Source organism: Myotis yumanensis, unplaced genomic scaffold (genome assembly GCF_028538775.1).
Source record: "Myotis yumanensis isolate MYYU_CA2020_CCGP unplaced genomic scaffold, mMyoYum1.0.hap1 SCAF_11, whole genome shotgun sequence".
NCBI lineage: Eukaryota > Metazoa > Chordata > Mammalia > Chiroptera > Vespertilionidae > Myotis > Myotis yumanensis.
The window spans coordinates 13,110,877-13,137,578 of record NW_027223762.1 but is presented as its reverse complement, the minus strand read 5'-3'; the positions used below and the strand labels follow the sequence as shown (position 1 = coordinate 13,137,578).

Sequence of the window (26,702 nt, the reverse complement as noted above, 5' to 3'; positions counted from 1 at the left end):
TGCCTCCCCATTGCAGCTCCCAGCCCACCCTCCAGGGTCTGGGCTCTGATTTCAACAGGTGGTATTATCAAGAATGGAGAGTCACCAATGAGCAGGAATCATATGATTCCATTTACCTACAATACACACTGCACTAGAGTGCCAAAGTGCAGCCCAGTAGCTGCCTAGGCCCCAAGATGCAGGGAGGGCATGGACTGAAAGGGGCATGCACAGTTCCTTGGGGGTGATGGAGATGTTCTGTAATTTCTTATGGTGATGATGTCACAGGTGTATATGACTGTCGTGCTGCCTGGCCAGTGTGCCCTCCATCCTGGAGAGCCAGAATTTAGCAGAGGTAAGGTACCAGGGCTTCAGAGGAATTCTCAGAGTCCTTCTCCGCAAGCAGGGTCAGAGGGTCCCACCCTTAGAATATTCCAGAAGGTGTACTGGACTGGTACCCAGAAGATCACAATTCTAGTCCCTCTCTACCCCTTGCTACCTATCTGACCTTGAACCAGCTTCCTTATCTATAAAATCAGGTGACAGTAAAATGCCAGAGGGCTATTATCAGGATCAAATGAAAGCATTTATGTTTTTGAGCTTTAAACTATGGAGAGTGCTGAGCAAATGAAGGTATTTTATTCTGCGTCGCTCTTCAGGGGAGCCAAGTGAGGTCAGGGGAGCAGATGTAGGCCATATCTGACCATCAGGGCAAGAAACTGTGAGAGAAATCACCCCATTGATTGTAGCCAAGACCCGGAAGCATGCTGCAGAGTGAATGACCAGCTCTCAGGGACTGTCTGGCCAGGTCAGCTGCCTCGATTCATTCATCTCCTCCCAGGCAGAGATTCTGACAGATGGACGCAAGAATTGCTTCCTAGTTCACTGAGTGAAATGGACGCAGGGAATAGTTTACAGCTATCTCTGAGCCAGTAAATCCCAACTCCTCTGCACTGTGTTGTGTCTGGGACACATTAAATCTGGCATAAGACGAGACATAAAATATAGCGGAGTTTAGCTGATTTGTTAATTTAGCTGTCACTGGAAATCAGATGTTGAGATTCACTGCAGTGCAAAGTAGCAATTTGTGCCTCTGTTAAAAGTGCGGTCTAAACCGTGATTTAGAAGCCTTGCCAGGGCACTGTGGGCGTCTCAGGATGTGGCAGCCCTGAGAGGTGTCAACAGCTTGGTAGTTCAGCCTTACAGGGTCCATCTCCCCATTCCTACCTCTGCCCTCACTTGTATCCGCAGGAGGTTCTCAGGCAAATGTGGGTCAGGTGCAAACGAGGTGTGGATTTCTAAAAACAAAGCTGAGACGCCATTCAAATGGTACCATCCCATGAATTAGTTTTCCTTCTGAAAAGGGATGGAACCCCTGCCCTGCCTGCCTCCTGGAGTGATGGTGAGATAGTAATGAGATAATGGACAGAAAGTGCTTTGAAGAGTTTCATAAATAGAGACGTGGGGTGAATAGGTATCCTTAGAATGTAGGCCTGGGCCTAGGAAAAGAAAGAGGATTCTTCCTTTAGAGTAACTGCTTCCTTTCTCTGATTATAAGAGTTACATATGCCCACTACAGATCACAGAAATTCAGAGAGGCAGAAAAAGGAGAACTCAAAGCCTTCATAATCCTCCAGCTCAGAGGTAGCTGTGTTAACAATGTGATATATTCCTCCTGGATTTCCTTTGTGTATATGAATGGGTTTTGTCATGCTGTTCCAACAGCCTTAGATATAGGTGGGGGGCATTTTTTTTAGTTAATTTATCATGAACATTTTCTCATGTTGGTAAAAGTTCTTCCAAAAAAACACACCTTTGTGTGAGGCAGGCTTCTATTATCACTCCCCTAACACTGGAGTTCTTGCTTTGTTTTCACTTCTATGCTCGTATCATCTACTGTGACTGTTTGGGGGGTCTAAGTACCTGTATAACTCTCTGTTTCCTCAAGGACGTTTCCTAGAAATGTAACTTTCCAAGCTTTTCTAAAAAGTTCTGTCAATTTTCATTCTCAGCAGTGATATACAAGAGTCCCTACCTCACTAGTCTTCTGGTTCTGAATGTTATTTTTAGATCTTTGCAAAGTTGGTGCAGCCCAGTTTTTAAGATCTGAACCTCCATTGACGTATGTGCGTCAGGGATAGCACTTTTATAGAAAATGGCTAAATGACTGCGATTGTGTTGATGACAGATGCAGGTGAAGGTGTTGTCGACTATAACACTTAGGAGGACCCACAAAACAATGTATCTTGGATCTCAGAGTCAGAAAAAGCATTTATTTTTCCATAAACACTTTGAATCTTATAATCGATCTTATTTCCCTTTTGCTTGGGCTGCTAGGAAGCACAAAAGTATACTTCAGCCAAATTTTAGTTATCACATAGAAATCTTATGGCACACTTGTACTAAAATATTACTCTTCAATCACCCTGATTGATTGATTTATATGCTTTTATTATATGTAACTGCAGGTCACTGCAAATCCTTTTTTGAACAATGCAGAAATTGTTAACGTTTTCATCTATTATCTTCGAAGAGCTTGTTTATTTTCATTGGAGAGAGTAGCTTTGCCAACAGTATGAGGAACTTTATAAGAAGTTCTGGCTAGTGGTCCTCACCTTCATTTCCTTTCTGAAACATAAACTCAGAGTGATACACATGGAGGTCTCCGGTACCAGCATTTTGGTGATTAACTGGTTCTCCACCGCTCCTCCCTCCCTCTCTCCCCCAACCACCGATGGGCAGGAGACCTCAGAGGCTGGGCATGACCATTTCAGGAAGCAGGGTGCTTAGCCCAAAGATGTTTTGTGCCTGAGCTCTTTCTGAGAGCATTTTCTTTGCTGACCCTACTTTTGACATAAGATATTTCAGGCCAACACATCTTGCCCTGTCAATAACTTGGATGAGTCCCAGTCATCGACACTGGGGTGCCAGTCCTTGGGCCAGAATCTGCACAGGCAAGGAGGCTGTGCTGCAAGCAAGTGGGCAACACCCCAGGCAGGTCCAGAAACAGCTCTGCTGCAGCTTGACGTTTGGCTCACCCCTCAGGTCTGAGCCAGCATCCTTCTTCCCACCTGGCACCTGCCTTCTCCCCTGTGCCATGCCAAGCACTTCAACAGAGAGCCATGAGGGGAAGCCAGCACAGAGCAGCCTCATCAGAAGCCAGGGCCTACAATTGTCCACCCAGAGGCAGGTGTGTGCTGAGCAGATGAGGGGCTCATGTTGGCCCAGAGAGCTCAGCTGACAAGGCCAGCCAGTGGCTGCCACTCTGAACCCATAGTGGAGCTTCCTGCCCATTCTCCTCTTCGGTAGGATGGAGTCCCAGGTGGAAACTAGAGAGGGAAATGTTACAAACCAGCCTTCCTCTGGCTGCTTTCCTAAACTCTACTTATCTTTATAATTAGCCTGCAAAAGAAAAAAAAAAGACATTCTTCTTCAGAAAGAAAAATGAGCCTCAGAAAGGTGGGACCATCCAAGGTCAGGCAGCTAGTAAATGGCCAAGCTGAGCTTGAACTCGGTCTTCCAACTCCAGAGCCTTCACTCGCTTCCCTGGTTGTGCTGAGGGAGGCAGGAGGGATGGCTGTGGCAGGGAAGGCTGTGACCCACAGGAGAAACCCTGTGCGTCATCTCTAACACGTCACTCACCACAAGGCTGCCTGTCTCCAGGTATCACGACATGGCCACACTAGGGACGACTAACTTCACAGACTGTTGGCATGCATTGCAGGTGGCATGGAGGAAGAAGCAGATCCTTGGAGCAGAGAAGGGGAGGGAAGAAGGTGTTTCTCCATCCTTCCGTCAGTCTTGGCTTCACTAAGAATCCACAACACATGAACCGCTGCAGTGACTGCACCTGTGGGCCAGCTGCTCTCAGAGCCCCAAGGACCACCCTTGGGACAGGAGCTGGTGGGGCGCAACAGGAAGAAGCTTGTGATGAGGGAGCTGAGTTAGTGGGAACAGAGCCAGCTCTCTCTCCAGGCCTCACTCTCTGCAGCCATCTGCCAGCTCCTCCCACAGCCCTACCTTCCCAGAATGCCCCTCACCTCAGGGCTATCCTGGACATGCTGCCCTGAGCCACAGTCAATCCTCTTGGCGCTCCCCAAGCTCCTGACGTAGCCCTGCCTCCTGAGCCTCCCTGACTCATGCCAGCTGGCCCTGCAGGAGGAAGCAGTGTGGGTGGTCCAACCTGCTGTTCCTTGGGCATTCTGTCCTCTTCTGGGGACTTGTCCTTTCTCCTTGTCTGATGAGCTCCTGCCAATTCTTTGAGTACAACTCAAGTGTCACCTCTTTTCTAGAGCCTTCCTTTGCCCCATAGTTAGAACCCCTCCTCTGTGGGCCTGTCATTCAGACATTTCAGTTATCTCTTTCTAAAGAACAAATACCCAGAGTGTAACCGCTTAAAACAACTATTGTATTTTGAGGGACAAGAGCCCAGTCAGGGCTCCGCTAGGTAATTGCTTTGTACCCTGTGATTGACGGAGGTCCTGCAGTGTACTCAGCTGACAGGTCAGTGCAGTGCAGGGTCCTGCTTGGCCTCGCTTACGTGTCTACTGCACTAGCAGAGATGCAGGGAGGCTGGGCGTGGCTTGGACTGTCCCTGAGTGCCTGCCCTTGACTTCTCCAGCATGGTAGCCTTGGGGTAGTCAAGCTTCCTGCGTGGAAGCTTCAGGCTCCAAAGTCAAATGGATCTATGAGGAAGGTGGGAGCTGCATAGCTTTTTACGATCTAGCCTCGAAAGTCACATGGTGGCTTCCAACATATGCATTAGTCCAAGCAGTCCCAAGCCTGCCTGTATTCATGGGGAGGAGACAGATCCCCACCTCTCAATAATTCTCTCATGAAAATCATTAGACAATTTTCAGAGGTTTTAAAACTGTCACAGCACAGCCAAAACCGGTTTGGCTCAGTGGATAGAGCATCGGCCTGCAGACTGAAAGGTCCCGGGTTCGATTCCGGTCAAGGGCATGTACCTGGGTTGCGGGCACATCCCCAGTAGGAGATGTGCAGGAGGCAGCTGATTGACCTTTCTCTCTCATTGATGTTTCTAACTATCTTTCTCCCTTCCTCTCTGTAAAAAATCAATAAATATATATTTTTTTAAAACTGTCACAGCACACACCTATTTTAGCACTTACTATTATTATTATTACTAGCTCACATATCTGCCCCAACATACAGAATGGCTTCAATAATGAAGACCATGTTTTCTTCTTCATCTACCATTTTTTGAATGCCCACTGTGTACCGGGCACTGAGGCTTACTTGTAGTTTCTCTAAACCTCAAAACAACCCTGCAAGATAGATTCTGAAGTTCAAGGCAATCAAGTACTTTGTATAAGACCAGTTGTTAGAGTCAGAATTCTATTTCGGCCCATCTGTCTCCAAAACCCATCCTCTTTCCTCAGCCTCTGCATGTGCTCAGCAATGACTACTCCCGGTCCCTCATCTAAGGAGAATCAGGCAGCATTTGTCTTTTTGTGACTAGTTTATTTCACTGGCATAATGTCCTTAGGGTTCATCCATTTTGTAGCATGTGTCAGAATTTCCTTCCTCTTTAAGGTTGAATAATATACTGTTGTGCACATATACGGAGATTCAGGACATCCGGCAATTGAAAACTTTCCACCTAAAACATGTCATCCTCGTACTCCCAGGAGCCCCAGGGCAAGAGCACTGCCTGCTCTGGACCCTCCCTGAGCGAGAGGAGGCGTGTGCCGCTGCCCCTGGGGCCCGGCAGGCCTGCCTGGGACCTGTGGGCATGAATGTCCTGGAGGTCTCCTCACAGACCAGGCCCATCAAGTCTTGTCGGTTTTCTCACCTGTTTTCTCGAAAAGAAATTGTAAACTCTGCTCAGTGGCACTTCACTCTCAAGTACACGGTACCTGATAGAAATCCCCTGAGAGTTCAGGAAATACTCATAAAAATGGAAATGGAGCCGTGTGCGCTGGGGGCCTGCTGGGCCAGAAGCAGCCCTCTGCGTGACGTGCTCACATTTAACACAGTGTGGGGCCTGAGAGGCTTCTAGCTGAGCACGAGTCTCCCGGAGGCTTTCCAATTTGTCATCCACATTTATCACGATCACCAGACCCTCCCTTTCCCACCCTGGCACCTTCCTCCAACCGTGGAATTCCTCTCCACTCTTCCTTGTCATTGGCTGAGACCATGACCTACAGCAGAGGGGGAATAAAGGCCTCTCAGAGCTCACCTGGTCCCACCCTGTCATTTCACAGATAAACAGACTGTAGGTAAGAGAGAGCTCATGCCCGGTGCAGCGCTACTCGGCTAACAGGCAGCAGTGTGGGAGCAGAGGTGAGGCCTCCTCGCTCCAGCCATGGCGTCTGGCTGTGACCTTTGCCTCACATGCCAGCCCCTTCCACTGGGAGCCAAACAGGAACAGGTTAAAAGAAAAGGTAAGGCCTAGCCGGTTTGTCTCAGTGGAAAGAGCATTGGCCTGCGGATTGAAGGGTCCCAGGTTCGATTCTGGTCAAGGGCACCTGCCTAGGTTGGGGGCTCAATCCTTAGTGTGGGGTGTGCAGGAGGCAGCTGACCAATGATTCTCTCTCATCTTGATGTTTCTATCTCTCTCTCCCTCTCCCTTCCTATCTGAAATCAGCAAAAATATATTTTTTTAAAAAGTAAGAGAAGAAGAACCTGAGGGCCTCCAGGACAGACATCTCAGTAGGCCATGCTGTGTTTTCTTGCCCTGCCGTCTTAATTAGGGCTTATTTACAAGGCCAGTCATCTTCTTGTTTAATTGTGGGAAAATACATATAACATAAAATTCACCACTTTTAAAAGTACAGTTCAGTTGTGTTAAAAATATTTATTTCCAAAACGTCTTCATATTGCAAAATTGAAACTCTGTATTAAATTAATTAAATTAAATAGTTCCCCATGCTCCCCTCCCATTCGTCCCTGGCTGAAACGAACATTCCACTACCTGTCTCTATGAATTTGACTACTCCTGGCACCTCATCTAAGGAGAATCAGGCAGTATTTGTCTTTTTGTGACTAGTTTATTTCACTGGCATAATGTCCTCAGGGTTCATCCATTTTGTAGCATGTGTCAGAATTTCCTTCCTCTTTAAGGTTGAATAATATACTGTTGTGCACATATACCACACTGTGTTTATCTATCCATCTGTTGATGGACACTAGGGCTCCTTTCATCTTTTGGCTGTTGTGAATAATGCTGCTAAGAACATGGGTATACAAATATCTCCTCAAAACCCTGCTTTCAGATATATATATTGAATTGCTAATCATATGGTAATTCTATTATTTATGTTTTGAGCAACCACCATAGCGTTTTTCATAGTGGCTGCAGCCTTTTACTAGTACATTCCTGCCAACAGTGCATAAAGGTTCCAGTTTGTTCGCCATATCCCACCAACACTTGCTATTTTCCATTTCTTGTAGTAGCCATTCCAAATCACTTATCTTCTTGCATATTTAAGTTATGTCCATTCAAAGAATCAAGTAAAAGATAATACACACAAAAAGAAAATGGCTGGTACATAGTAGGTACTCATTGAATGTTATTTCTCATTATTTTTCATCCTTCCTTCTGCCTGTCATCTAGCTTCCCTTTTCCTAGGTTTCTCCCAATGTTGTGGTTCTGAGAAGGTCAGATCCTGACATGAGAACCTTAGAAAAGAACTGGAAACTAAAAAATATAAATACATTCTTGACTCCTAGCCAAAGCAAGTGACCTTGATCTTCCATAGGAGCCTCGGCCTCCTTTCCACATCTCCTTGTCTACCAAACTGAATAACACGGGAGTTCTTTACATTTCCTCCAGGGAAATCCTGCTTTCTTCTGACTCTGCTGCAAGTGGCCCGCCCACTGAATATCGATAGCATGGGGTTTGGCCTCAGCCTCCCTCTTGGCTTTGAGCCTAAAATGAGCAGTCTTTTCTGACAGTTTCACAGCCTCTCATTTCTTATTGGGAGTTGGCCATCACTCTCTCCTCTGTGTGTGGGGGAGAGAGAAGGGGAGGGCTCCCAGCAGCCCATGCCTGCAGCTTCATTACCCAACCCCCACCCCCCGCCCCAGTTAGTGTTCAGTTGTGCGTATGAGTGTACAGCAGTCCTCCCAAATGGAGTTGGCAGCACCGAGCAAGGTCTTTAGAAACAGGGAAGGCCACAATCACTGCGATGAGCCACTCCCATGACTTGCTTTTTGTATGAACAGATCCCAGCTTTGCACACATGTGGCCATGGGGACTGGGACTACATGCAAGTCCTCTTCAGTGAAATGCCTTTTCTCTGAAACACCAATTCTAAATTGCGAATAAAACATAAATCATGCTTCTGAATCCATTGCCCAAAATAATTTATGAAAGAGATACATTCACCTAGTCTCTCAACTATATGCCAGGCACTGTAGTAGGCACTGGAGGGAGATTCGGCAGTGAAAACACTGCTAGTGGGGGAAAAAGACTAGCACAAAACTACTAAGGAAAATGTATAATGTCCAGAATAAGTAGCAAGGAGAAACAATACAGAAATAGGAAGAGAAATAGGAAGTGCCTGTGTTTTGGGGTGGAGCAGGGGCGAGGTTTTAGATAAGATCTCCAGGAAAAGCTACCCTGAGGAGGTGACCTTCAGTAAAGACAAAGAGGTGAGCGTGTGAGCCTTTTATAGCTCTGGTGAGATTCTGTATGAATGTCAGGTGCTTCATAATAAAAATAAAATCTTAATCATTTGCTGGTACTCAAAGTACTTTTCCATAACTATCTCCTTTGACCCAACAACAGAAGAGATGGGCTTTTTGCCTGGCCCAAGAAGCAAACTATGAATTCTGATATTCAGCTCCCATCTTGTTCCCCTGTGCCTGGACTCTGTCTTAGCACCCACCTGGTTCAGCATCCCCTGAAAACATTTTTATCAGACCTCAGAGGGACAATAGCCCGGTGCGGAGCCCCAGCCAGCCTCACTCCCCACCGCCACGACCCCTGGCACTGCCAGCTTCCTTCCCCTGCCTCTGTCTCCAGCCTGTTGCACATTGTCTCTCTGGGGCTCCACTGGCTTGCAGTTCACAATCCTCCCTCTCATTTATTCCTGGGGCTCCTGGAATGGATATCCTTCCTGGTGGGTCTAGCATCCTGATTAAGAGCATGGGCTCCGGGGTCAGGTAGACATCAAATTCTGCCTCGAGGACTTTGGGGATGTCTTTATGAACCCTTGGGTCCTAGTTTCTTCTCAATAAAATGGAGATAGTGACAACTACTTCATATAGTTGCTATAAGGTGTAAATAAAGTAATGCATATACAGTACCGAGAAGATTATAAGCACTCAGTAAATGATGAGGGTGCACATGCTTATCGCAGATGGATGCCTGCGTCAGCACCCAATGGCCAGCTTGTCTCTTCAGCCAAACCTCCCAGCATGGCTACCACAGACCAGGTGGAGGCAGAATGACCTCCCATCTGTCTTCAAGGGGCCAAACCCCCCTCTCCACGCCCCCCACCTCCCTTCAGTGGAGGTGCCTTAAGAGGCCACTCCCGCGATAGCACTCCTGCTCTGCTCCTTCGGTCTGAATGCCCCCTGCTCACCTCTGCTCTCTGTTCCCAGCAGCCTTCCCCCATGTGTGATCGGCACAGCCCCTCCCGTGGTCTCAGTTGTAGCTATAATTTGTTTGTGATTAGTATTAAATCTCCAAGGTATGATTGGAATTGTTCATTGTTCACTGAAAAAACAAGAAGAGAAAACAACATATTTTATGGGGAGCTGCGGTGCAGAATAGTTAAATGTCACCACTTTTCAGGGAGACTAATGGCAAAGCGTACACAGAGGTTATTTATAATATTAAAAATAAAATGATTGCTATGTCTTTTCAGCAAAGCAATGAAGATAAATGTCGAATAGGGAAACCTTGGGAAAAGGACCGCGCAACAAAATAAAGGGGCTGTTGAGGGTACAAGGGAATAAGAAAATTTTTACTTTCTTCAGAGAGCTCAGCAGCAAAAATGAAACACATTCTGCTTTCCTGCTAATGGCCTGAGGGAATCTTAGTGGTTCTTCGTGAATTTATATGGAGACTGACTTTGTCAAGGAATTGGGATTTTGAAACAAATGCTCACTGGCTCTGTCACGCCAGCCAGCAGCCCCGGTTACGCCCAGCACCATCCTGATGTCACCCTCTCTCCTCCTCACCTCCAGGCCCTCAGCCCTCCTGTCAGTCACCCCCCACGTGTAACTCACATCACTCACTCCTTTCCATCTCCACCACCACAGCCTCCTGCAAGCTGCTTCCTCCCTTGCTTGCTTGGTTACAGCCTACAAACTGGTTTTTCCACTTCCCTTGCCCTCTCCAGTGCATTCTCCCTAAATTGCTCAGAATGATCTTTTAAAAAACTAATCAGATTGTTTCAGTCTCTTGTCTAAACTCCTTAAGCAAAATCCACAACCCTACCTGTGGCCTGCGAGGTCCTTCCTAATTAGGCCTCTGCCCCCCCCCCACCCCAGCCCTAACCACCTTTCCCAGCCCTCTTGACCCTCTGTGACCCTCTTGAGCTACACTAGTCTTTGCTGTGTCTCTAGATCTGGTGTTGCGCCCACTTCTCCGAAGCCTTTTTGCAGAGCTGACTCTCTCTTGTTCAATATTCAAAGATTCGGTGGGATGGTGGGGAGCGGAAGGTGGGTGGAATTTCTGTGGTATAAGCTAGAGGAATTAGCAACTTCCAAAATGCCAGGAAATTCCACCTCACCCCATTCTTCTACGTGAACTTGGTGATCTATTTTGCACTCCCTCGCCATGCATTCATTAGTGCCCGCCATGCGCCAGACACTCTCCAGGAGAGAAACTAAGTAAGATGGACCACCTGCCTCAAAGAATTTAGAATTTCATGGGAGAAGCTAGCAATGCAGACATATCATGCAATAGGGTGAGGTGAGAGCACAGTTAGAGGAGTGCAGTGATTACCAGAGCACCCCAGGGAGCCAGTCACATGCCTTTCTTAGAGGAAGGAGAACAAGCCACTGGGGAGCAAGCATCTGAGTTAGGAGGAATTGTGCAGATGGAGAAGATGATTTTAGACAAAGTAACTGGGTTACACAAAGGCTATGGTGATGGCCGCATGTTCAAGAAAAGCAAGTCACAGAGTTTAGCTAAAGACGCAGAGTAGCACAGCAAAGATATGAAAGCAGGCCGTGCCAGGGCACCAAGCCCCATTTGGATAGAATGCCATAGAAACCAGAAAAGGTTTATGGCAGGACTGGGACCTAAGAGGAGCTGGGCTCAGAGAGCTAACTGGTGGTCAGGTGACTCCAGAGACAAATAATCTTGAAAACGCATCATTGCAACTATTATTTTTCATAGCTAGTGTTGTGTAGCAAATTGTTGTTGGGTTTGTTTCTATCATTGTTTTGCTGATAGGGTCTAGCCCGGTACGTGCTCACCTATATTATGGGATGCAAGGGATTCCCAAAGGTGCTGTCTGTCCCCAAGATCTGGCCTGTTTAGCCCCTTTATTGATCCCTTTCACCAACCCTCCATGGTTAATTCTCCCAAACCCCTTGGGATACTCTATGAAATTAGCTCATAAGCATCTCACATATTGTTTATGTATACAGTTTCATTTGATCCTCACCAGAATCCTAAAAATTAGATAGCATCCCTGCTTTACAGCAGAGAAGAATCCCGTGAACCGCTAGCTGGTAGAAGAGGGGACTGGAACCAAGTATTGTTTTCACTACACCTGAGGGGGCTCATCACTGCAAATTGAGCAAAGTGATAGCGTGCACCACTGGAAGAATAACAGAAACAGGAATCTAGGTGTGAAAGGAACTCTGATAACCCTGGCCCCAGGAGGGAACTGTCCCGGTAAGGGGCGGGTGGAGGGTGGGGGGGGACAGTGCGTGGGGCCAGAAGGCTTGGGATTCTTCTAAGGGAAGAAGGAATTGAAGACCCACTTACTTCTCTATACTAGAGGTTCTCAGGCTTTGGTGCACCCCATTGTCAGCCAGGGCACTGTGGGGCATGCTGGTTCCAGGGTTCCACCCCAGCTATTCTGACTCTGTAGGTCTACAGGGGGCCAGAAAGTATGATGAACAAGTTCCTTTGTGACTTAGTTGCAGAAGGTCTTTGGACACCCCACCAAAGCAAAAGACTAAGCCCATGGTGAATGTGAACGGCTGGCTTTTGAGGGTCCACAAACAAGGAAATTGAGGCCCAGAATAGGAGTGACTGGCTTGTGGCCCAGAGCCTTGTCACAGAACTAGGCCTCCAACCAGCTCTCTTGGTTCCCCGCACAGTGCTTTCCTATCCAGCCTATCGTCAGCCCTCCATAGCTAGGCCTTCTCCTCACCGATTTTCATTTTGAGTAGGAACCCAGGATGCCAGTTCTTTAATGAGGCTGTCCACACTCCAATTTATGAGTCCCAGAGCCCTCAGCAGGATTGGTCTCTGCCAGGCTTAATTTACACAGTTAGCAGGCCTTCCATTAACGTCAGCACAGTAGTAACAGCTGTTAGCCTGTGCCTGCTATTTGACTGCATCCTGATCACGTCACCATCCATTTTCATGTCTCTGGGCTTGTTTACCCTGAAGTACCTGATTCTCCTCATACTGGAAAACAGTAAGTTTCTACGGTGGGAACCTGGCCCAGCCCCACTCCTGACCTCCCCATTGTCTAGTAGGCAGACTCCTCCCACACACCACATCCCCTTGTCTTTCATTTAAGAGTAAAACAGACCCCTTCTCGCCGAAGCAGCATTCAATTTTCCCCCTCAGTGAGTGTCATTGGTTAGGCATCAGCAAGCAGGTGGGAGACAGCCCAAAAGCTGATACAAATGTGCCTTTTTTAATGCCACATAAATCACCTTAATTAAAAATTAATTAAGTGACCTAAAATTTGACATTCATTTAAAAAAGAAATTTGAGTAAGAAGAGTTACGTAGATTTTTTAGCACCGAATCTCCAAGACATGATGGAAGGAGGGGAGTGTGTTGGGTTTCTGCTTTGAATGCACAATGAGGGAAAAGGAATCATTCTCAGCCAGAGAACCCAGTAGGTCACTCATGGTATGGAACAGTGATTCATGTGACCTGACCTGGGCCACACTTGCCTCAGATGCAAATATGAACTAATTTCTCCTGCACTGGAGACTAGATAAATAGGCAAACAAATGTGGCATGCTGTCTCAGGTGACAGGTTCCAGGATGCAAATAACAGATGACTGAGACAGGAAAAGCTAACATGAGGCATCCAAGGGAAACTTGCTGGGTGAGCGGCTTAGTAAAGATGCATGGGAGGGAAGAAGGCTTCAGGGGAGAGTCCTTAAAGGGCCAGCATTAATAAAGATGGCACTAATTATATCAAATCAACCTTATAAACATATAGCCACCAACAACCATTGCCCAGAACTCCAGAATCAAGATGTTTCAAATGGATGGTGGTCTTAAAGGTTGGACCTGAGGTCCCACCCTCACTGTATCAAGGGCAGTGAAGACGCATGGAGGTAAAGGATACACCCAAGACTCCTAGGTGCTCTAGGGCAGATCTTCCAGCCTCTGAGGAAGAGGTTCTCAACCCAATGCCCCTGGGAATCACCCAGGTAGCTTTTAAAGCCACCCATGCCAAGGGCCTCTCCTTCTACTGATTTCATTGGTCCAGTGGGGCCTGAAGATCAACAGAAATTCTATCTTCCTAGTGACTCCCATGGGCAGTCAGGGTGCGGGTCCCAAAGGTGATCTAATCCGAGTCTGGGAGAGGAACTCCACCTGGGATCATCTGACCAGGCTCTCTCTGGGCCTTCCCTGAGGTTTGCTTGCTGCGAGACCACAGGCATGTCGTAGCGCCTTATAGTTTAAAAAGTATTTCTCTGTATGTTATTTAGCTTCTTGAATCCCCAATCTTCTGATTAATCAAATGGGAATAATAATAACTGTCCTGCCAGTTTTTTATGAGGTTCAAACAAGGAAGGATTATGAGAGCACATCGTAAGCTATTAAAATGCTCTACAGAGGTAAGGAATGATGAGAATTTACAGCCCCCAGTGACTTACATCATTATTCTGGGAAGAACTGCTATTTCAAAGATAAATAAATTCCCACCTAGATGATCCTTACTAACAAAAGATCCCCAAGCACCAACTTACCCCAGAGCAGCTTGATCTCAGATCTCCCTAAGCATTCTGTGATTAGGGCACTTGGCGTTCTAATGGTTACCAGGATCCACTGGCGCCCATAGGTGGAAAGCATCAGGAAGTGCCAGCAAGAAGATCCACTGCCCAAGGCTGGCTGTGACCACCCAGGGCCTCAGGTTACCATCCTCCATAAGCCAGAGGAGTCACTTCACCACCACAGAGAAGATGCCATTTAAGAAACTCAGGCCCTTGATTAAAATCGTTCACCAAGGGTACTTCCTTCCTTGGAATTTATGGGCCCCATAAAAAAAGAACTTGAGAAGACAGAGCAGTTGTTTTTTGTTGCGCCTCATTAGTTTTGAGTTTGGCTGGCAGTAGAGATCAGAGTACCAGGCATACATCTAATTGAATCCCTCACAAGCATAAAATTCTCTGCGGTATGGCGGCTGCGATGCCAGGGAGCCGAGACGTCTCCAGCCAGGGGAAGGAGATGGAGAGGCCTTGGTAGAAGCAGGCCTGAAGGGGACGGCTTCTCTGGGCTGTGGCTGTGCTTTAACTGAGAAAAGAGAGGTTTGAGGATTAACTCTGGGGCATCCAGAGAGTGAGAGCAGCACTACCCTCCCACCACCAGATCTCTCCTTTGTCAAGGTTTGGGGTGAAGGGCAGGGATGCCAACTTCTTGCCCTTCTGTACTCACAATCATTGCTCCTGAGGACACCTATCACCTGGGTGTGGGGGGGGGGGACCCCACAGACAGACACAATACAAAGGTTAGAGAACAATCTGTCAACAATGTGGATTTTCACCAATCCCTCAGCAAACCGTGTAACCACCTAAGCCTTTGTAGTCTTAACCATAAAACAGGTATAAAACTTTCCACATATAATGCATAGGTTCAGTTCAATTCCCAAGTATTGGGGTGGAGAGATCGCTATACAAAGTACTGTTTTAGACTCATGAGGATAAGACTCAATATCTCCTTCCCAGTCACTTACAGTTTGGTGAGAAGGACAGCATACAAACAACTGCTTATAACATGAGGCAGAATGCCCGCCATGTTAAATGCAAGAAGTGATAAGTGGTAGAAGTCCAAGTGAAAGGAGGGTTCATGGAGGGGAGGATGGGAGAATCTACAAAAGTGTCGTAGATGAGGTCTGGGTCCCTATTACTGAAAGATGAGATGCTGGTGAAGATGTTCCTAAATGAGAGGGCAACTCAGAGACTGGGAAGGGTGACCCACACATAACCAGTCCCACATGGAACAAACTAAGCAGAGAAGAAAAAAGAAGAAATCACCCAGGAGAATATGGATAGGTTTGAATTAGGTACAACTTAAAACTGCTGTATATCATGATACATTATAAACAGAACAAAAACATACAAAATCCTGGGAGAAATTGTCAAGCATATAATAAATAATTTCACATCCTTATTCATAATCTCATACAATTCTATATGAAAGCATGGAGGACCTAATAAATAAATCAGCAGATGGAAGTTGGCAACATAAAAGTAAAATAAAGCCAGCAACATGTGAAAAAAATATTCAGCCCCACTAACTACCAAAGAAATACCAAATAAAACAGCAGGGGAATTCCTTTAGTTAAAAATAAAAATCTTGATCTATTCAGGGTTGGCCAGGATGTAGTGAGACGGGCAGGCATGTGTGAACGCAGCTGGGAGAGTGTAAATTGGATTAACTTCTAGAAAATAGTTTGGCAGTATATATGAAGGGCCTTGAAAATGTTTACACCCTTTAATTCAGTAATTCCACTTCTGGGAATCTATCCTATGAAAATAAACTGAAATGCAAGCAAAGGTTTATGGTCAAAGAGAGTCTTCAAAGAGTTATGATAAACAGTCTAACAATCCAAACATTGAATACTGTTGAAATAAATGATGGTGCGTATCCCAAAGTATTGTAGCCATTAAAAGGTATTCTTCTGGAGAATTTTTAAATCTTTGGTAAAGCTTGAGGCCTTATTTAATTATTTTAAGGCATATATACATATGGCACAACTGTATACACTTTTAATGAATAGGCCAAAACACTTCTGAGATGTTAGAAATGATGGCTTCTGGGTAGTAATATTCTGGGCACTGCTTTTGTTTATTTTTACCCTGGCTTCACACTTTAGACAATAGGCATATGTTTTTAGAATGAGGGAATGACAAGTCATTGGTGTGTGAAAACGCATAATGAGAAAGAGGCCTAATCATAAGGTGTGAATGAAACACAACAAGCTTACACGTGTTCCCTAGGTTGAGGAAGACTTCAGAGGGGTTTTTATTTTGCTTATATTTTCTTCATTAGGGCTGGGAGCAAGGGTAAGAAGGTCCTCGCTGTATATAATGATCCAACGTAAGACACTAGAAAAAAATACTTTGAAAACTAAAAATCACCAAGCAAATGTGAAGAAGGGTTCTTATTATCCTAAATGCCTTTACCCTGAAGCAAGGGCATAGAGGACAGGCAGTGTCCCTGGGCAGGCAGGGCCCATCAGCTGGGGTGGACACACCAGTGCGGCCTCACAGTGGCCCCCAGCTGGAGGCCACCTGCCCACCACTGCCCCTGGCCCTCAATTGGCCAATTACCTCTGTGAAGTGGGAAGAACAGAGTGGCCCTGTCCTGGAGACTGTGAAGTTCAGTGAGCAGGCAGGTGAAGTGCTTGCGCTGTGCTGGGCAGGTAGCAGGGACATTATATATGATGCCAGGTGTCCTTGCTGTTATTTGCGACAAAGGCCACAGCCCCTCCCAGCAAAGCCCCACCTCTGCAGGGGGACCCCAGCTCCTAGACACATTTTACCTCCCAGCTTCCAAGGGGACATGACTGACAGGTTGTGCATGTCCCTGCTCTTGGAATTTGAAGGACTTTGGAGAAACCATTGACTTAGGCTATCTTGAGGCACAGGGACAGGTAGGGGTGACATTTTTCCTTCTGTGTGAGGAAGAAGGGGGCAGAGGTGACCACAGCGATCTAGTCACAGAGCAGTTAAGGAACTGAGAAGTTGGTCTAAGGCTGTGCTGGGCTTCAGAGCTCGGGGTCTCCGAGGACTGTCTTCCATTGCAGCTGGAGTCTGGGTTACATGGTGCATTCGTTTCCTGTGGCTGCTGTTACAAAGTACCACAAGCTTGGTGGCTTCAAACAGCACACATTTATTCCCTTAGAGTTCCTGAGGGCAGAGTCTGAAGTCATTCTCTCTGGCTAAGTCCTGAGAGCAGAGCAGGCTCCCGCTGGAGGGTCCACGGAGAACCCGGCCCTTGCCTTTTCCGGCTTCTGGGGGCTGCCTGCATCTCCTGGCTCCTGACTCCAAACTCCTGCTGCCCTCATGGCATCTCCTACTTCTTACCTGTCTTTCTTGCTGCTCTTCGTAAGAACCTTGTAATTACACCTCAGTAATCCAGAAGAATCTCCTCTATGTAAAGGTCCTTCGCTTAACCACATTAGTAAAGTCCCTTTACCACATAAAGTAACATATTTGCCGGTTTGGGGGGGTTAGGATGTGGGTCTCTGGGTGGGTCCATTATGCAGCCATTCACAGGTAGGTAACCTAATGTGCAGGCTGTCTGTGAGCCCTCTTAGGGGCCAGGCAGTGGCTAGGTCTGGGGGTGGAGAGGGGAAGGACACAGAGGTTCAGACAACCTGCTGAGAACATGGGAGCAGACACAACAGAGCTGGTCCTAGAGCCAGGGTGCATGGAATCGGTGCTGAGTCCGGAGTACAGGGTTCATGGGGAGAGACAGACAGATGAGACAGGAAAGGAATTTGGGCCCAGATCACAAAGGACCTTGAAAAGCAGGTTTAAAAACTTGGATGTACCCAGCCCAATGGTTAAGCGTCAATCCATGAACCAGGAGATCTTGGTTCAGTCCAGTCAGAGCACATGCCTGGGTTGCAGGCTCGATTCCCAGTAGGGGGTGTGCAGTAGGCAGCCGACTGATGACTCTCTCTTATCATTGATGTTTCCATCTCTATCTCCTTCTCCCTTCCTCTCTGAAATCAATTTAAAAAACAAAAACAAAAAACTTGGATGTGATTCCCTGAGGGAAGCAGGGCCTGGTTTCCCACATTCAGGAGTTACCAAGAATGCCCAGCCAGGCTGGAGACCCATCTGACAGGGCCGAGTGGCCACCTGCCATCAGCTTACAAGTTGAGCCTCAGCTAGACTAGGTTGGGAAAGAGGGCCCAAGGCCACCTCCAGTGCTCCCCTCCCGTGAGATGGAGAGAACAGCTTTGCTGTCTGACACATGGGGCCTGAATCCCATGGACCAATTTCATGACCTTAGGCAAGTTACTGCAGCTCTCTGACTCAGTTTCCAACTAAGGATACGGGCACTGTTAAGACTGCCTAGCTTCTCTGCAAAGCCAATGTGCTGAGGCACACAAAGGCATCCCAGAAGTCAACAGGCTGGACTTGGTGATAGTGCCTATGCTACTGGGAACTGTCCACTGAACCAGAAAATCATGGAATTTTAGGTATTAAAAGTCATCTAACTGGAGAGTCCCACATCACAATCAGCTGGGAGATTTTCTTAAAATAAAATCTAATAAAGACCAGTCTAATTTCGCAGCCAGGGTTGGAGGAGCCCACCCGAGATGATGCTCAGAGAAGCTGTAGGACCCCCAAGTGGGGATCCTGGGTCATTCTCTCCACCACCCAGCTGAGCACTGAGGTGGATGGGGGTGGGGAGACTGCTGAGGCACCGGCTGCCCACAGGGATGGAGCTAGAAAAGAGGACGGAGTGTAGGGCAGCCAGGCGTGGGGTGGGCCCTTCCTGCTCATCTCCACATGGGCCAGAGGCTCCTGCATCCCACACGCTGGGCAATAGGAGGTGCCATCAGAAGCACCAGCCCTTGCTAGGTGGTCCCAGGCAAAGTGCCCATTTTGTAGGGCATGCTCAGCTAGTCCAGCCTTCTCTTCCCTGGAGCCTGGCTCTCTGGGTCACAGGTTTATTAATTATCATAACACTTTGTTCTTGATACAGAAACAAATAACTGCTAACTATTTCATTATGAACTGCGTCCTCTCCCAACCTCCACTGGATAATATATTTATCTAGAATTTCAGAACTGGAACAGACCTTAGAAATATGGTCCAAACCCCTCCTTTTGTAAATGGAGAGTCAGGGGGCTAGAGAAGGGACAAGGTCAGCATCACACAGCTGGTCATGGAGAGGCCGGTCCAGGGCTAGTCCTCACAGTGGTGCTCCTCGTGTTCCACAGCCAAGAGTACTGCACGTTTCTAGAATCATTGCAGTGTTGGCATCCAGGGTCAAGAACATGGGGGACATACACTGGGCCAGATAGTCCCCTTGATACCCCAAATACGACCTTGAAGGTAGAGCTGTCTGTGTGCAGATGAGGCCCCACCTGCAGGCCGTCCACCTGGCACACTAAAGCCATGGGTTTGAGGACCCCAGACTGTTGAGGGGACGTAGACAAACCTCGGCCACTCTGCTACTCCCCATCACTAGGAAATGAGATCCCCAGGGGGTTGTGGGGCTGTTAGAGCTTTGACTTCCTCTCAGCCTCCTGGGGCTGCCCCTGGGTGTGGCCAGATTGAGACTCGATGTCTCAGGCCACTGGGATCTGAGCAGCCAGGCCACCCACACTGACCTGGCCTGTGTCTCTGTGTGCTCTCCAGGGACATCCCCGGGCTCCAAGATGGCCTTGCAGAGTTCCTTCACTTGCTGGAATGGGACAGTCCTCCAGCTCGGCCAGGCCTGCGACTTCCACCGGGACTGCGCCCAGGGAGAAGATGAGGACCAGCTCTGCAGTGAGTAGATGAGCTGCCCTACCCACCCCACCCCAGCCACGCTCACCTCCCTCTCCTGCCCCATCACCCATGCATTCCAACTTGGATAGTCTTTCTATGTCCAGTGCCATTTGTGTCTCATCTCAGTGGCAACTTTCAAAAGCTACACAGTCTTCAAGAGACAGAGCTAAGATCTGTGGAGTGATAACAATGTGGTCCAGAAACAGCATGAAAGTTAAGAACCAAACAAGATCTTATAAGTTATGCCCTCAATATCCTCGTGCACAGAGGACATGTGCGGACGAATGCCCAGCTCTGTAACATGACTTTGGTAGCCCGGGCTTCCCTCAATTTTCAATCCTCATCTTTCATCACCCACCACCTCTCTCATCCTCCCAGGCTCCCGTGTACCCCAGGTCCGACCATATCAGACTGCTTCTCAGCTCCCTCAAACCTCCGTGGCTTTGTGTGTGGTATCCCTTGCCCAGAATGCCCTGTCCATTCTCAAGTCCCATCTGCTCCTTCAAGACACCCCTCAGGAGTTGGTTCTTCTGGGAAACCTCCTCTGACCACCCCCACAGGATAGCTGGTTCTTCTTTCTCTGGACCTCCTGTCCCAACTCGGTGTATCTTCCACCCACCATAGCGTCCATTCTTTTTTAACAGCCTTTTTTTTTAGGTGTAGTTCATATACCATACAACCCGCTCTCTTAAAGTATGCAAGCCAGTGCATTTTAGCATAGTCACAGTTGTGCAACCATCACTACTAGTTTTAGAACATTTTTTATCACTCCACAAAGAAACGCCTAGAAATATTTCCCTACTTTGCTCCAACTATGCCCCCTCCACTAACCATAAGCAACCATAATCTACCTTCTGTTTATATAGATTTGCCTGTTCTGGGCACTTCATGTAAATAGAACCATACAATATGTGGTCTTTTGTGATTAATTTCTTCACTTAGCACAATATTTCCATGTTTCAGTGTGTATCAGTCTTTTGTGTACCTTTATTGCCAAATAATATTTCATTGTACAGATAACCACATTTTGTTTAGCCTTTCTTCAGTTGACGGGCACTTGGGTTGTTTCCACTTTGGAGCTATTATGAATAATGTTGTTGTGGATATTTATGTACAGGTTTTTGTGTAGACAGATGTTTTTATTTCTCTTGGGTATATGCCTAGGAATAGAATTGCTGGGTCGTATGATAACCCTATATTTAACAGTTCGAGGAACTGCCAAACTGTTTTCAAAGTGCTGCACCATCTTACATTCCCACCAGTAATGTATAACAGTTCTAATGTCTCCACATCCTTGCCAACTTTTATTATTATCTGCCTTTCTGTTTTAGCCATTTTAGTGGGTGCATATCCATTACATTTCATGAGGGTGGTTTCCATGTTTCTCTCCCTCTCTGTGGGCAGATGGGGTTTGGTACTCTTCCCTGTACCAATATTTCAAGTGATTCCTGGCACAACTGACACTTTGTTCATTAAAATGAATAAATGAATTGGAAAACTTGGGCTCCATAGAGGAAAACAAGTTGCTGTGGTCTCATTGGTAGTTAGTAGCAGCATTAGACTCCCAGCCCAGTGCTCACTCCACTTCAGTGTCCTCAGTAGCTATTTGGCTAGGAGTAAACACTAGAGGTTTTTACATTTTCCCCAGGGAAACCGAAAACACAGTACACACATAATATGAGCTAGAAAATATGCTAGATCCTGGAGCAGAGATGAAAACACAGCACCTGTCCTCAATCCTGAAACTCCAACATGGGGCAGGAGGGGAAACAACAGAACAGGGTCGGGAAGCAGGCAGCAGGTGCGTGCCCGGGTGCTGTGGGGCCCAGACACAGCGGCCAATGCTCACCTCCTAGACACCAGCCCCGTGACACTGGCCTGCAAAATAGCTTTAAAAAGTTAAGTGTTTCCCAGGTCATCTGGAGGACAGACTTTCCCTTGGGGGAAAAAAAATGGTTTTGTTTATTCTCTTATAAATGAAGCAATAAAGAAATCCATTTTTCAACTTAAAAACTACCTTTTATGCAAAACTTTTGAGGGAAGTTTTCCAATAATGGCGGAATTGTGGTTGTTCAGATCAACTCAGTAAGGGGTTGCAGGTAGGCGCCTTGTCTGCCCACACTGTCTGGCTCCTGGCCTGTCTCGCAGACTTTCACTCTGCATGTGGCCCGAATGAACCTAGCCACCACGCTGCCCAGGCTGAGGCCTCTGTGTGTCTCTAGTTATTGGTCTCTGCAGTATTTCCAGCAGTGCCTCTGAGCTGTGTGATTTTGCTTTTGCCTTTTTTTTTTTAAGTTTCTTGATGCCCACTTCCCAGCAGGGACACAGGTCAGGCAAGGCATGCCCTGATTTACAATTGGGAAAATGAAACCACAGAGAAGGTAATTGATTTGTTCGGGTCACACAGCACGTCAGGAACAGAGCCATGATTAGAGCATTGAGCCTGCGGGATCTGGCCATTACTGCAAGCTCGGGGCATTTTCCCACCATTCAGGGACTTGCCATTAACAAGTTTCCAGGACCAACTCCAAGCTGGAGGGCAGCCTCGCTGCGGGCCCGAGGGCAGGCACCTGGGGCCCTGTGGCCTTTTCAGCCGCACTTGAGCAGCTGCTCTGACCAGCTGTCGGAATGACAGCTCCACACTGGAGAGTACCCCCACCAAGGTCTTTGCTACAGAAATCGGTTGCTAGGAAGAGAAGTTCAATTCAGAAGGAGAGTTATTTCGATCTTTTTGCCACTCTGATCTTTACAGTACTACTAGCCAATATCCTTCTCCTTGTTTGTGTGCCCCATTCTCTGTGGGATATTTGCTGTCTTCCCTATCACATTGACTGATGTTGATTCTGGAAACCATGCCCGCGAAGACAGCAACAGTAGTAATAATATTGGCTAACATTTATTGAGCATTTACTATGTACTGGGAGCTGCTCCAAACACTTTGCATGTATTAACTTATTTCACCCTGACAGCAATCCTATGTGATGCCATTATACCCATCTTAGAGATGAGGAACCTGAAGTCCATGGTCAAACTCTTAGCCAATGGCTGAGCAGTGATTCAGACTCAGTCTGACTTCAAAGCCCACACTCTGAACCACTACAAGCCAGACTCTTGTTCTGTGAGTTTCTAGCAGCTGGTTCTGCCGAGCACAACCCTAGCTATATTTCTACCCAGGAGGAAGGGACCAGGAAAAGGTTAGGGAGTGGGGTGGGGGTAAGATCACTCATCCCCACCTCTGGGCCTCAATTTCCTCATCTGTAATGTGAGTTGGAACATGATGCCTATTGATGTGGTATGTGTTGATGTCCAATGCTCTTGACCTCACCTGGTCCTTCCCAGGTAGTCTGGAACCTATTAGAATGCTTTCTCTGAGCAGGAGCTCACCTGTTGGGGATGTCCAGATCTTCTAAGGAACCCCCACAAGGGTCGCCAATCTTGGTCCAGGGTAGTCAACCAAGCTTGGCCATGGTTGGAATTTGAAGGGAAAAGTAGACTGTATCCGATCAATTCAGCCTCACTCCACTCTCTCCCCAGAAGGAATTCCCCACACCTACTGGGGTTTCACTCCATTCTCAGACTCAACCCCAAGCAATAGCTCTGCCTGAGATAAGTAGGGACCTGAAATGGAGGTGGCAGCATTGCCCTTGCCCTTCTCCATCTAATCACCAACCTGTCCGTCCACACCTGGTCCTCCAAACCCATCCTTCTTCCCTCATTCCAATTAAATGTTACTGATTCAAGTGAGACACCCAGGACACTATCACCCATCGAAGGGTGTCTTCAAGGGCCCCTGGGTGTCCAGCAGTGGCCCTCATGGCATGTGGCTCCCCAGAAAAGGATAAGGTGTTCTCGCTTCATCCCCTGGATGGGTCATTGACTCACCAGATATTTGCAAGCAGCTCACTTCCCCTCCATGTACTTAATAATCTCATCTATTTAGTGGGGATACTTTTCCTGTCAGGCAAAACAGGTTTTTTTATGTTTCTTTATTGTAAAATAAAACATGTTGGTTGTAAAATATTTGAAAAATCTAGAGAAGTACACAGAAGAAAATTACTATCACCCATAATCCTCCCTCTCAGACATTCAGAGATAACCATAATATTTTGATGTATTTCTTCTAACATTTTCCCCCATGACTCTATATTTTCAAGGAAATGTATAACACATATTTATCAAAAATGTTAACCAAGTTGTCACACAGGAAGGAGAAGAAGTGGTGTCATTTGGCCTAGAGTTTGTACTTGGCAGTTTCCTGCAGCTGTTGCTGAGGTCACATCTCTGTGACTCCACAAATCTGTCTCTCTTAGAGTGGAATCAGGTGTCATAATTGCCAATGTTGTGGGATTGATTGACCCACACACAGCCCGACTTGCCATCCGGCCAATGAAATATCTGGCTGCAGCCCAAGGAGAGGGTGGGGTACGGCAGTGCTGCTCAGACGTTAGGAATGTTAAAAATACAGATTCCAATTCTGGGGATGGGGTTGGCGTGGGGGACCTGAGAGTCCACACTTCTCACACTTTCACAGGTGATGCGGGTGCGGCTGGTCCCTGGACCACATTTTGAGTGACAGGGTGTAGAGGACTGAACTCACTCCCATTTCATCAGCAGCTAAGGATGGCGATCCTACAGTGTGCCAAGCCCTGCTCGGGTGCCTGGGGTGGAAGAGAGGAGAAAGGGATGATCAGAGGAGGAGTTGACATTAGACCAACCCTGTGTGCCAACGTTGTGCTCAGCAATTGGCCTTAGTGGCAATTTCCCAAACCCGGCCTAACCCACCAAGGGCCTCTGCTCTGATGCCCACGCCCACCAGCTTCCTTAGGAGTGGCTTTTTGCTGAACACACAGCCCCAGGTGCTTGCAGTAGTGGACACCCTCTCATCGCCTCCCCACCCACTCTTCGAGGTCTTAGTTATCACATAAATTGTCCAGTGACCGATTTTGCCGACCTCCTGAAAAGAAAGGGGCTTCCAGTCCCAGCTCGCCCTGGATCCTGTGCCAAGCTGGAAGGCACAGGCGTCTCCAGAGAGGCAGCTGAGGGACTGTCTCTGCCTCCGGGTAGCTGGGCTGTTGTAGCGCACCCGCTGGCGAGCTCCCCTGCCCAGGGGAGAAGGATGATGAATAATGCCGCCAGTTCTGTGTATTTGCTCAACCCTGTCTGTTTATAAAATGTCTCCATACTCTCTCTTTCATTTTGTCCTCAAAACAGCCCTATGACATAGACCAGTGATGGCGAACCTATGACACGCATGTCAGAGGTGACACGCGAACTCGTTTTTTTGGTTGATTTTTCTTTGTTAAATGGCATTTAAATATATAAAACAAATATCAAAAATACAAGTCTGTTTTACTATGGTTGCAAATATCAAACAATTTCTATATGTGACACGGCAGCAGAGTTAAGTTAGGGTTTTTCAAAATGCTGACACGCCGAGCTCAAAAGGTTCGCCATCACTGACATAGACACTACTATTACCCCATTTCACAGAGGAGGGAGCTGGGGCTGAGGAAGGAAGTGCTTGCCTGAGGTCGCACAGTAGGCAACAGAGAGGCGAGGCTAGAGCGCAGGTGTCCCACTCCAAGGCTGTTGAGGTATCAGCACCCACGAATCAAGATCTCCCCCTCCCCTCCTGAAAGGGGGAGGCGAGGGTGATGTGCCCTGCAGGCCCCAGCTCAGCCCTGCCTCCTCCTCCTAACGGGAGCCCATCACCTGCGAGCATCCTCCATTGTAGTGCCCGGTCAAACACGCTTGTAAAGGACACTCCCCGGAAGGTCACCAGTTAGTTTTTGCAAAAGAAGTGGCTGTGGGATCCCTTGAGGGGGGCATAAAAAATAAAACAGAAAGGTCTCCTTAGCTGTTGGATTTTTAATCAGAGGAACATGCAGGGCTTGGGGAAACGACTTCTTCAGGGGGGTATAAATGGGAAGAGATGTCCAAGTTGTGCCAGCCTGTTTTAATTTATAATGCTGCCTCCGTGTGAAATGCACAGAGAATCGGGGGAAATGAGCGATAATTCACGAAGGTGCTGTCACAGCCAGGTGCATCAGGGCCTCTGTGTTAGCCTGCCACTGCCAGGAAGGCGAGACAGAGGAAGGACAGCGCGGTGGGTCCGGTCTCTCTTGCTCAGGACGTAGCCGGGCCAGGGACTGCTGGGCGCTGTCACCACAGCCTGCAATGCCCACTCGGGGCTGAGCGCCTTCCCTGCAGCCATTCTCCCAGTCAGCTGTAGAGCATAAGCTCTCTCTAACCCTCTCCCCTGCCCTCCTCCCTCTGTGGGCAGCGGCGAAATATATGGTCTATGAAGCTGACTGTGGCCTCTTCAGTGGGACCTGAGGTCAGTCTGATGCAGAGAAAAGGTTAATGGGGCTATTTATGCTGAGCCAACAGATGCTGTAAAGAGGCTCCAGTAACTAGGATTGCTTGGTCAGGATAGGCCAGGTTCTGCTGCAGTAATAAACCATCCCGCATTTCAGGAGCTTAACTTGACACAGGCCCTATCCACTGAGGGTTGGGAGAGGGGCTCTGCTCCACAGGGTCTCTCTGGGACACAGGCTCCACATCATACAGCAGCATCCCCAAGAACAGGAAGTCTCCTTGGCCCCTCAGCAGGGGAAAGGGGCCTGAAGAATTGCACAGAGCTTTCCGCAGGCTCCATCCAGAAGAGACACACATCCCTTCCGCTCACATTTCATTGGCCAGAACTGCTCAGGTGGCTTCACTTCACTGCAAAGGGGCTGGGAAATGGGAGCAAAAAGGAAGTTCTGAGCAGTGTGTCTCTGCACACAGAGGTGATTTGAGGAACCCAAACCAATTCCAGGCCAACACTGCCACTGCTGCTGTTAGGTTCTTGCCGCT

The 26,702-nt window shown here is 47.7% G+C and overlaps 1 protein-coding gene across 1 annotated transcript in view; it reads left to right on the top strand.

Moving 5' to 3' along the window:
- Window positions 1-26,702, top strand: part of ALK (ALK receptor tyrosine kinase) — a 572,354-nt gene that overhangs the window by 451,878 nt on the left and 93,774 nt on the right. Inside the window, exon 6 of the mRNA XM_070428933.1 lies at window positions 19,713-19,844. Within this exon, the coding sequence (XP_070285034.1) occupies window positions 19,713-19,844 (132 nt within the window). The remainder of the gene's footprint in view (window positions 1-19,712; window positions 19,845-26,702) is intronic.